Here is a 12469-nt window from a genome sequence, read left to right as displayed (position 1 = left end):
ACCCTTCATGCTGTGTTGACCCGGTAGTTGAAATAGTTGTGGGTGATAAGAAACTCAATCTTCTTGTAGATTCTGGTGCTAGAATCACAATGATAACCCAAAAGCTATTTCATGAAACCTGGGGAAATAGAGATTGGTTTCCTCCAGATAGGTCACCGGTTTCGTATGAAGGACGGAAAATTGATCTTTTAGGCTTCATTGAAGATTTCTTAAGTTTCGATGGTAGGAAAATAAAGGGTAAAATTTATGTGGCGGTTAAGGGCTTGAACATTTTAGGGTGGTTTCACCAAGGCCTCTTTGGCATGATATTAAGACCTGGTACTAAGGAGCAAGTGATGTTAGTCACTTCTGATGGAGTGTGCACCAAGTGAAAAAATGAATTTCCTTCCGTCTTTAGCAACCAACTGGGTAAAATTTCAGGCTTCAAACATAAAATCATTGTCAAAGATGGGGCTATCCCGGTCAAACACAAGCTTAGAGGTGTTCCGTTCAGTGTTCGAGAGGATCTTAACAAAGAACTTCATTAACTTTGTGAAAAGGGTATTATCGAACCCACAGAGTCCTCTCTTTGGTTGTCTCCGTTGGTTGTTGCTCGGAAAAGGGATGGTCAATTACGTGTGTGTGTGGACCTTAGGTCACTTAACAAAGAGATTTGGGTTGATTCCCACCCTTTGCCAAGAATTTCAGATCTCTTCACTTGTATCAAAGGTGCTTGTGTGTTTTCAAAGTTAGACCTGGCTAGCGCTTATCATCAAATAGAGTTGCATCCGGATTCATGTGCCTTAACTGCTTTTGTATCTCCCATTGGTACGTTTCAGTACCGGAGAATGCCGTTCGGATTAGCCTCCGCGGCATCAGTTTTTCAGAGGGTCATGCAAAACATGCTAAAAGGTGTGGAAGGTGTCATTGTCTTTCAAGATGATGTCCTTATTTATGCTAAGGATGATGATTCACATGATGCCATCGTCAGACAAGTCCTTGAGATTTTCAAGAAGAGTGGGGTTGTGCTCAAAACTGAAAAATGTAAATTTTCATGCAGTGAAGTTGAATATCTTGGACACTTGTTGTCTCACGAGGGTATCAAGCCTAGGCAGGGGTTGATTGATGCAATTCTGGAGCCCCCTGTTCCGGAAGACAAGAAAGGGGTCTCCTAGAGTATTATTCAAAATTTGTCCCAAATTACGCATCAATAGTCAGGCCCATTAGTGATTTGCTTAAGTCTTCAAGTAAGTTCAGGTGGTGTGTTGAGTGTGACCAGGCTTTTAGCAAAGTTAAAGAGGTTTTAAAAAAAAGTGATGCTCTCACCCCATTTGATCCGGATCTACCATGTTGTGTAACGGTTGATGCCAGTCAGAGAGGTTTGGGTGCCATGCTTACGCAACAGAATGGGAATGTTGAGAATACTGTTGCTTTTGCTTCAAGGGTGCTCAGGAGTGCAGAAACGCAGTACTCTGTGATTGAGAGAGAACTTCTTGCTTGCTTATGGGCTACTGAAAAATATCGACCTTACATATGGGGAAGACGTTTTAGTTTGCCAACGGATCACAAACCTTTGGTTGCCATTTTGTCAGCTGGGCCCAGTAAGTGTTGTACTCCAAGAATCACGAGGATGGTTAGCAAACTTCTTCAATATCAATTTGAGGTCCATCATGTTTCTGGTGGTAAGAATTTCAGGGCAGATTTCCTATCTCGTTTTCCTCAGAGCAGTGGACATAGTGAAGGGACCAGTTTTCAAGATCTAAATGATGAGGACAATGAAGATTGTTTGGTGGCCTCAATAGATATCCCAGTTCTTACGGTTGGTTCTGAATCTGATTGGAGGGCAGCATTGTTGGGTGACTGTCTTCTTCAGGAAGTGTGCCAGCTGGTCAGGGATGGATGGCCAAGTGAGAAATCTTTGTCTGCATCATTACAGCCATATTGGAAGGTCGAGTCAGAGATTTCAGTGGAAGATGGTTTATTGATGAGATGTGACAAGCTCATACCACCTCATTCTTTGAGGGTCAACATTATTAGAGAGGCTCATGAGGGACACCTGGGTATCACTAACTAAACGACGAGTTCGTCAGGACTTTTGGTGGCCCAGAATGGATGTTGAGATCTCTACTATGGTTGAAAATTGTCCGGTGTGTCAGACATCAGAGAAAAGCTTGAAAGTTTCCACTCCACCTTTACACCCTATCGAATGTCCTTCAGGGCCATGGGTTAAAGTGGGTATTGATATCATGGGGCCGTATGAGATTCTTCCCCTGGGTATGAAATACATCTTAGTGGTAATGGACTACGCGTCCAAGTGGCCTGAGATCAAGGTAGTCAGGGAGGCGAATTCCTCTTCTCTTGTCAAGTTTCTCAAGGACATATTTTTGAGGGAAGGGTTCCCACAATTCCTGGTTTCTGACAATGGAACCCAATTTCTGAGTGAAGAATTTGAGTCTTTCTTAAGTCTTAGTGGCATTAAACATCTCAAAAGCTCACTGTATCATCCTCAAACCAATGGCCTCGTTGAGAGAATGAATAGGGTTGTAGGTGAGTGTTTCAAGTGGGCAGTCAATGGGAGACATGATGTGTACAAGGCGCTTGAGAGTATGTTGTGGTTCTATAGAACTACACCTCATTCGTCCACAAAGGTTTCTCCTTTTGAGTTGTTAAGAGGTAGAAAAGCCAACACGAGTTTCCGTCCTGGTTGGATGGGTAAATGGGTGGAATCGCTGTGTGATGTTGAGGTACTTATGGGTAAAGTTAAAATCAATTCTGATTCTGCTCAAGGAAAAGAGAAAACGGTTTGATAACAAGAAAAGTGTAAAAATGGTTGCTCTTTCTGTGGGGGATTTTGTACGCTTTAAGAGGCCTGTACACACCAAGAAGGGACATTCAAAATTTGGTGATCCAGTCAAAGTTATTCGCATTTACAACAATGCTGCCCAGGTTGAAGGTGGTTGTTGGTGGAATCTGTCTAGACTTATTAAAACGAGATCTTGCTCTTTCTCTAAAGATTCAAGTGTGTCGAGCAAAGCACACACCAATTCCAATTTTCTTACTGGACAACATAGAAAGAGTTCAAGAATTCGTGTTACTCCTCACAGGTTTCGTGACTAAAGTTTTATGTTAGTTTTATTTATTGTATAATATGTTTAGTGTTTTAGTTTAGTTTATCAGGAGGAAAGGAGGTATGTTATATGCTGTAGTCAATGTTAAGTAAACCTGAGTCAATCACCTGCTCCTAGTGGAGTGTGTGTGTGATGTCAGCTCGTGATGTCATTGTTAGAATGTTATAATTCAACTGAGGATACTGACTGATGGTGAAGATGGTTGGCAGTTCAAGAGCTGTGTAGTCTTCAACTTCAATAAATTCACTTTACTTCTACCTGTTCCTGAGTGAATTACTACAGACTTCTTCTTATGCTTCGACTTACCCGACCCAGAGTGCGAAGACTTCGATGATTTCAAACAGGAATGGTGGTGGCTCTGCGACCTTATCCCTCGACCTCCCTATCGACCGGGACCTCAAACGGCGCTGTGCCGACTGCAGATGTTCAAGCAGCTTTCGGAATCGCTCCCGCAAAGCCATCGGCGCCATCGACCGGCAGTGGGAGCACAACTTGGGGTCGTGGTCGCACTCCAGGCTAAAAAGACACGCGGCGCGGATCAGTCACCAACATCATGCGATGACAGGAACCGCAGGCCTTGAAACCGGGCATCCCTCGTGCACCTTTTCGAGTCAAAGACTTGACAAAAGAAGTCGACAAGAATCGAGAAAAAGTTGTTCAGAAAATGACTGAGGTATCGCTCTTACCGGATCTGCGCTGAAAGAACTGACATCAGCGCGCGAGGGCGGCATCTAAGTAGCTACCGCGATGTCATCCCGGCGACCACGACGCAGAAGACGGACGCGGAGCCGACCAACGCCACCTTCCGACGCGCAGAGGTACTGCTGACGGAAAAACTTTCTGGATCCAGTCTGACGCCGGGGGTTAATTCTAAGGTAAGGAATCTATAACTCACGTGTTTCAGATAATCCTCTTCAGGAAGGGTACTCTAACATACGTCTGTATTTTTCCTAGATTGCAAAGAAATCTCAATGCATTGTATGCTTCAGGTGGCTTATGCCAAGGGTTTTTTTTATACACTGGAACTGCAAATAGAATGTGGTTGTCAATGGCTTATGGCATCGACGTTTATGTACTGCTTTGAGCTGCTAACCTGAAAGAAAGTGTTTCAACTTCCACGACATGCTAAACTTAAAAGTACATTTCCTTTCATTTTAAATCCACTGCACCCTGCACTAAGGGCTTTCCAGGGCCTACCCTATGGATGTCTTATATGTGGAAGGTTTGGGCCTGGCAAGAGGTTTAACAGGCCCGAGACATGTTAAAAGGGATACTTAAGTGGGTGGCACAATCAGTGTCGCAGGCCCACTAATAGCATTTAATTTACAGGCCTTGGGCACCGGTAGTGCACATTACTAGGGACTTATAAGTAAATAGTTTGGAAGAGCGAGCACAAACACTTTAGAACTGGTTAGCAGTGGTAAAGTGCACAGAGTCCGAAAGCCAACAAAAACTACTTCTGCCAAAAGGGAAGGAGGAAGGCAAAACGTTTGGGGACAACCTTGCAAAAATGGCAACTTCCAACATTGTACTACATTCAACAATACTGAAATTTAGCAAAAGAAAAGTGGTTAATGGTTTGCAATGGTACAATATAAAGTTCTCTCATAACACTGCCATCTATCAGGACAAACAGAAGTCTACCTGTCTATTTAATGGGCTTAATCCAGTTCCAGTTGTTTGGATAGTCTTCCACTTCATCCCAGAGTATTCTGGTTTGAAACCTCTTCTTAGACGGCCTACTCCTACGGGAAAAACATAGTGTTGCTGATTTCAAACTACTTTCCTAAATAGTTTATAACTAGGAGGAATTGCAAAATTTTAAAAAGTTAAAATGAGAAGGTAACACAATCTGAGCTAAAAATAGATTCAGTTTACATAGCAAATGCAAAGTTGAAATAAAAAGGTCAGATCATGATCATAAGAGACTTACCTGTTAAGGTTGTACATCACAATATTGAGTGGCAAAATATTGCCTTGCAGCAATATTGTATGCAGGATATTGGCCACAACTATATTGTCAAGGAAAGTTTAAACAGCCATGAAGATGAGTTAAGAATAGACAATATATACTCACCTATACATACCCATCTTGTTGACAGTGTTAGCAGAGGAGACATTTTTGTACACGAGTATTCTGCACTTTGTGGTACAAGGGCAATCTAGTCACTGGTCTTTTTAAGTCACTTTTCTCTTTATTCCAACAGCTCAACAAAACCCAAAAACATTTTTTTCAGCAAACATTTAGATCCTTTGGCGCATGAGCGATGCTCAATATTCTTCGGTACACCTCGGAGTCTCGGCCAGAATATGAAGGCAATGATAGACGTACATTCTGGTGAAATCCAGTTATTCATGTATACTTATTTCTCACAAAGGCTTTTTGGCCTTTTAAGAGCTCTCATGAAGATTTCTAAGTTGGCTGCTAGTATCGGCTCAGAGAGTGGTAGTTTAAGTCTTGGTACTATCCCCCTTGATTATAGGAATTCCCTATATTTGGGAAGTCCACTTTCAGTTAATTAAAACATTCAGGTAATCCAAAATGCGGCGGCTCAAATCCTTCTGGGTAACCCTAAATATCAGGCTGCCTCCCTTGCACTACCCACATTACACTACTTACCAATACACAAGAGGATCCAGTTTAAAGCTCTTTGCATGGTCCATCGTGCAAGGCAAATTAAGGGGTCACAAATCCTTTAACATCTGGCCCATTCATACCGCCCCAAAAGAGAGCGAAGATCTAGTAACCTGAGTAGACTCTCCATTCCTAGGTTGAAGAAAGCCCAGAGCAGTGGACGTTCACTTGCATACCTAGTTCCCCAAGATGTAAAACACCCTATCCCCAACTCTTAGGCTGAATGACACTTTTCAGTTTTAGGAAACTCTAGACATATCGGTTTGCTTAATTGTAGGAAGTTGAGTTTTTATCTGGTGGTGCCAATATAAGGGCACACTATGCAAAAAGTACAGATGACCCCGATTGGTTTACAGGGCTTAAATTAGAAATCCCAAGTGCTCTATTTGTGGTAATGATGTTGAGCAGTTTGACTCATCAGAGAGAAGTGTTAAGCATTTGAACTACACACAAGGTCAATAGACACACTCAAAAAACATCCGAGACCAATTTAGAAAAATAATTTTTTTAGATAATTTTAGACTCCAAGGTAATCGGGATCAGTTAAGTACTTTCGGAATATTAGATTTTTATAGAAATAGAAAACTATAGTTGATTAACGGTTCTGAGGTATGAGCCTCGAACATGGTAATTTATCCTATGGGAACAACATACAATGCATAGGTATACTTGCAAACATTTTTGGAGGGTGCCTTCTAGGACCTAATGTGCTTAGGGCCAAGCAACCACAAGCAGTTTGCGTTTACCTGTCCTGTGTCCAGGTGCAGAGGTGCTGGTTGTGTTGGTAGCCTTGAGTGCTACACGTTAAAGCCTATGCAAGTGGGGACTTGGGGACAGGTCTGGCAGAACCCAAAGTGGGCCTCTGCTCTCTAGGGTCTCTGGAGCACAGCAACAGTCGTTTACATGAACCTGGAGAAAACAGGGCAGCAGGGCCACTCTCATAAAGGCCTGTGGATCTGAGGCCCATCAACGGCAGGCCGTTGTCAGCATTGGTGCTGTCCATGACTGGATACACACGAAGCCTTGGTAGTTGCAAGGGCTCTGGTACCAAGGGTGTTGGTGTGGAGAGGCTAGCTTCCGGGACTCACGACAACCCCTTCCTGGCCAGTTCCTGTGGTCGGCCAGCAAGACGAAGTACCAGGTCAACGAAGTGGCTTCTCCCCTCTCCCCCAAAGGAGATGCTGCTTGGTTGTTGAAGTCAAGAACAGTCCTCCAAGGGTTTGGGATGACTGTTCAGCTTCTGGGTGTGTCGATCTTAGAGACTGCCGTAGTGCATGTAGCAAGGCAGGGTTTGGTGCCACTCTCGGCACAGGACCTCTGTTTCCACGACTTCGGCTCTTCTTTGTCCTTCCTATGGTTCCCATTATACGAATCTGAGTTTCGTGTCGGTGGACCCCTAAATACTGAATTTAGGGGCATTTTGGGGAGTCTATAGTAGTAATACACAAAAAAGGACCTGTTCACATAGTGATTCTGATACTCAATTCCATTCACGTCCGTTATGAATCATTCAAAACAATCTATTGGACCAGCGGTTACATCTACACCGTCTGTATTATTGGGATCTGGAACACTTTTATTAGGACACTTAAAAACTGTCAGTTGCGTTTGTTCTAACCAGTGTCTTCCACAGTTAAGCCCATCCTCATGTGATGTGACCTGCTCAGTGGAGCAAAAAATTACAGAAAATAAGTGAAAAAATGTGAGGGAGGATAGCGGTGCCTCACGGAAGTAACACCAAGGGAGAGAGCAGGATGGTACTCGTCGGCTTCCTCAGGTTCTCATCATCAGCACCACTAATCCTTAACAAAAAAACCGTGATTAGGCGAAGAGAAAAAATATCTATTTATATATGAGCAAGGTGCCAGAGTGTGATGTCAATAACTGCCTGTACACCAGATAATATCTCTCACTGTGCGGCAGAGTCAACCCAAATAAAATTAGGACAACGGAGGTAAGGAATCTCTAGCTAGAAGTCTCTATCGGAAAGGGTATTGTGGTTACACTTGCAGGCTGAGCCGTATAGGTATAATGTGAATCTTGATACTGGCCTACATGGCTGCGGTATAATGCTGGGTGTTGTGCATGGGCCCAACCGTGGTATTCACTAGTTTAACAGCTTCAGGAACTAACACTGAGAAAGATGGTAATAGATCTTCCCCTTGTGAGACTTTCTGAACAAACTCAGGTGGCCAACTCCTTCAAGCCAAGAGAATGCCATGGGTGAGTGTAAAATTTACCCACAAAATTACTTTAATGGTACGAGGTATATCACCCTCAATTAGGATGTCCAAATCATACAAGCCATCGAAGCCGCAGATCAGGTGTTTGAATAAGTATAAAATTATTAATTGCTCTCGCCACCAGAAACTCTTGATGAGTCTGGCAAACAAGCATGACCTCTGCCGCACTGTCTAGCAGTGTCAGAGTCTACTCCTTGTTCCGAAGCAGCGTCTTCAATAGGTGTGGCATACTTACCGGTAATACCTGTTCTTTTCTATTTAAATTGGGGCTTAGTTTTTCTTCCTTTTTTATGATGTCAGACAAGTGTTGTGAGACCTTTCTCCGTTTCATGTACTCTTCTGATCTGCGCTCTGATCATCGTCCTCTCTGAGCATTTGTTAGTTGTAGTCTGAGAGGAACGAGAAACACGTGTATCAGTATACTGATACCTGTCAGGCGGTGTAAGTGATTCCCAGTTAAGCAAGTTCTTGCGTTTGTCAGCAGACTCCAGTTGGGGAGATCCACCCTGTGCCTTTGATTTTGCGTATTGGGTTTATATCTCTGCGCTTTTAAGAAGATTCTGGTGCCTGTTTAGAGTTATCCTTTTTAGAATTACCCTGAAGTTGTGATTTATTTGGTTTGGCTCCCAAATTATATCGACCTTTATTTAGCAGAGAAAGAATAATCCCCAACACCACGGACGTCTCTGTATAAGGTGACTAAGGGCTTTGAGGAGATGTAGGAACTACTACGGAGACCTATTAATAAGTACCTGACCAGGAGACGGTGGCGCCATGTCATGTGGTTCCTATAAATCAAGTAGGACTGTGTAACCGGACAACATAAACTTCAGAATATAGGGAAAGAGTCCACTCATCATCAGAGTATGTTTGCCTAATTCCTAGCTAGCCACCATCTAGACCCCCAACCTTACAGGGTATCTGCAACCTCTCAACATGACAACACTAATTACCCAAGGAAATCGCGGAAACAGATTTACTGCTCCGTTATTACTTCGGCATGCCGTAAGAGAGACACGAAATATATGAATTGCCATTTCAAAAATGTATTGAAGCAATTGTATTCTTGTGTACAAAAGAATGGTGAATAAGATAAACCGAGTCGGACAGCAATCTAATCCTGCTGCCGACCACATGGACGATTCGGTCCTCCTGCTGCTGAGCCAAGCTCTAGCAGGGGAAGGTAGAACAGGTTTCCTGTCACTTGGAAGTGTGACCACCTCCAGACAGGACTTTGTGTATTGGGCTGGGGTGAGGTGAGGGCCAGAGCCACCAGACTGCTTTGAAGGGCGCATTTGGTGCCCTCCTTGCATACTCCACTTTGAGCCAGTTCGGGTAACCCTTGGCTCCCGCTCTGGCACGAAACTGGACAAAGGACATGGAAGTAATCTCCCCTGGGAGGGACCCCCCCCCCACAACAGAGGTGTTCCAGCCCTTTCCCTAGGGTACTTAAGGTCGTGCCTGTGGGTGGTGCCTTAGATTTGTGGAGGGACAAGACTCAAGCATGAAACCACGTCAGTCTTCAACCGTCTGGACAATTGGACTTCGCTGGACTTTGCCTGGAACATAGACTGCATCAAAGACGACTCCTGCTGCTTCTGGTCTTGCTGTTCTGCAAGTCTTCTTTGTCGTATAAGTCTGTGCTTCTTTTAGGATCTTCACCAGACCTGTGGGCATCAAGGACACCCGAGTGAAAGAATCACTCCCTTGCATCTGAATGCACCACAACGGAGCTGACTCGTCTGCTGCTCCTGACGTCCTACGGACTTCGAAAAGCTCAGCGACATGTGGTGCTTTTGCAATTCCCTTGCGGCCTGACCTTTCCTCTGTAATTTTGAGGCCAATATCCCTCACCACTTGGACCAAAACCCTGTGCACTGCGTTGATGGCGCTGAACTCCAGAGATCTTCAGGCTACAAGAAGCTCTGGCTCTTTTCATGCCAAGAAGAGCGTTCTCACTGCATCCTCTGCACAGTGAGCTGCTCAAAAACCCCTTGCTACTCCTGTCCCTTCGGCCTGTGGGTCCTGAGGCTCTTCTGCTTAAGTGGGCTCCCCCTGCTTGCTCAGGGACTGCTCTGGCTCTCCTGCTGTTGCTGAGTCCCTTGGAACTTAATGGTCCTAACATTGCTCCTTCTTCGTTCTCCATGCCAGTAAAGGCTACCAAGGCTTGTTGGTGGTTCTGCCGGTCACGTACCACCTAGTCACTGACATCTGACGTGGGACAACTCATGCACGTCTCCTGGTTTCCTCAGCATCACCTGGTCCTCACAGCTGCAGCAACAAGGACACCGTCAACTCTCTTCTGATCTGTCTGACACCAGCGAGCATTGTTCTTCTGTGCCTCTTGGTCATTCCAGAGTGGCATAGACTCTGTCCCCGCTGCTTGCAGGTTCTTCACTTCCAGAATCTACCCTTGGACTTCACCGTATTTCTTCACCTTCTTCTCCAGAGGCACTTTTCTCCAAGTCTACCACTGTCGTAAACGGAGGTTTCCAACATCTCTTCATCCCTATGCACCTGGCTTTCCTGGTATAGGTAACTTGGTCTCCAGGGCATCCACGGGTGGGGTGGCTCTCCAACCTACTGGCTTCGAAGGAAATTCTTCGGGGAAGGGTCCTTCTATGGCAAAACTGCAACCGCAACTTCTCCATTGACTTTCATTGGGCACACAGATGTGTTGTCACACTGCACACAGCCTCCGTGAGGTTCCAGGGTATTTACCTTGGGTCGTTCCATGTGTCCCCTGCGGGTCTTATGATCCAAGTCCCGTTCTTTCCTGCAGTTCGCATTCCACTTTAATATATGGTTTGGTTTCCCCCTGGAGACCACAATTTTTTGTGCTACTTACCTTATTGCAATTGAACTACTGTGTATGTATGTGTGTTCATGTCTCTGGGTAAGAGACATACCAATGTGTTAGGGAGTGTTGTGTAATGAATAGAAGTATTTGTGGGTGTATATATATATATATATATATATATACATATATATATACATACACACACACACACACACACATACATACATACACACTGTGTGGTTCGATTTTTATTTACCCTACACTATATGAATAAACTGGTAGAACAAGATGCTTAACACTCCAAGATAAGCCTGAAGGCTGATCTCCACACCTACCACTTTGAGAGCTTTCCATGATTATCAAAGACAGCCCGCTAAAATCAAGTCAAGTTTCAAAGCTTTATTCGACAGCACGTCATAAAAGCATGTAACATCCTAACATATATCATAAGGGTTGCTTGAATTAGTGTAAGTTGCATCACCTAAATAAGTGTACACCATATACTAAACCAGCCTCCTACAAAGCCGATCTGGTGGGGAGCAGGCTACCATCCTTAGCAGGATAGAGATTAGTCAGCAAGGCTGCATCTCAATCACAGGCGTTTCAGGATAATGATCAGAAGTGCTGCTCTGATTAAGGCGGCTCAGAGGTGGTTTATATAATTAAAGCCCTGTTCCAATCGCACTGTGTCAGAGGTGCAATGCAGATGTGATCGTTTGTCCTTCCGATTCAGAGCTGTCTCCAACTGGACAATGAAAGCAAGGGCACCGTGTTAAGTGTTCCAAAGCCTTGGGCTAATAAAGGTCATGATAAAATGATTACCAAGGAATGTGCTGTAAGCACAATACTTTCTAAATATGTTCTCTTGTACGTGGGAAGCATGTAAAAAAAAAAAGAAATCAGTTAAAAAAAATGTCAAGTTTAGACGTGTAGTTCAAAATGAAGGCTTTTGTGCACTGGGTTAACTTCCTGGGAGGTAAAATAAATCTAAAATTATATTTTCGTTATACCTTATATAGCACCTAGTTTAAAAAAGAAATCATTTTGCACTGCAATGGAGTACAGTGGAAAATTGACGTAAAAAGACTAATAAATCATACGACTGACTGCATGAGTGTTGCCATCCCATATGTTAGGCATTGAATTTGCGGTGGAGGAAGCGGCCGAAGCTACATGAAATAGTCTGGCGCTTAAAGTCCCAGGGCCTGATGGGAGTACCCATGGACTTTTATAAACTGGAGGTGGACATTTTTAACAAAAAATGCTAACTTAGCCTATCATAATGGTTCGCAAAGTCATGATGTTCTGCTATCATTGTTTATACACAAAGAAGGGACTATGGGGCTTTTTCCTCTCTCAGCATAGAGGGAGGTCCAGCATACGTGCCCAGGTTGAAGTCTTAGAAAAAGAAACCTTTTTCTAAGAATGCTATCATAGTTCCCATCTTAAAAAAAGTAGAATAGGGCCTCACCCTGCTGTTATATGCCCCTATCCCTTTTGGATTCCACAGTGAATGTTACTAGAAAGGTCATCCTAGACAGACTTTTGTTATGGGCTTTAGATAACCAAATCATTTTCGATGTTCAGTATGGATTCAGACATGGTTTGGGTACCCGGGAGCAATGTACCAATTATTAATAAATAAACTGTGGCCAAAGATGGCTCGCTTTCATGAACCTGGCTT

The 12469-nt window shown here is 43.9% G+C and overlaps 1 protein-coding gene across 2 annotated transcripts in view; it reads right to left on the bottom strand.

Moving 5' to 3' along the window:
- The window catches only part of LOC146829228 (UAP56-interacting factor-like), an 801405-nt gene that overhangs the window by 640483 nt on the left and 148453 nt on the right, over window positions 1–12469 (bottom strand). For both annotated transcript variants that reach the window (XR_014962204.1, XM_085607860.1), the window contains exon 3: window positions 4752–4852. Coding sequence is in view for 1 of the 2 variants with exons in the window: in XM_085607860.1 (XP_085463986.1) it covers window positions 4752–4852 (101 nt within the window). In the remaining variant the exon portion in view is untranslated. The remainder of the gene's footprint in view (window positions 1–4751; window positions 4853–12469) is intronic.

The sequence above is a fragment of the Triturus cristatus genome, chromosome 5_2 (assembly GCF_964204655.1).
Source record: "Triturus cristatus chromosome 5_2, aTriCri1.1, whole genome shotgun sequence".
Taxonomy (NCBI): Eukaryota; Metazoa; Chordata; class Amphibia; order Caudata; family Salamandridae; genus Triturus; species Triturus cristatus.
This window is presented reverse-complemented; position numbering and strand designations above follow the sequence as displayed.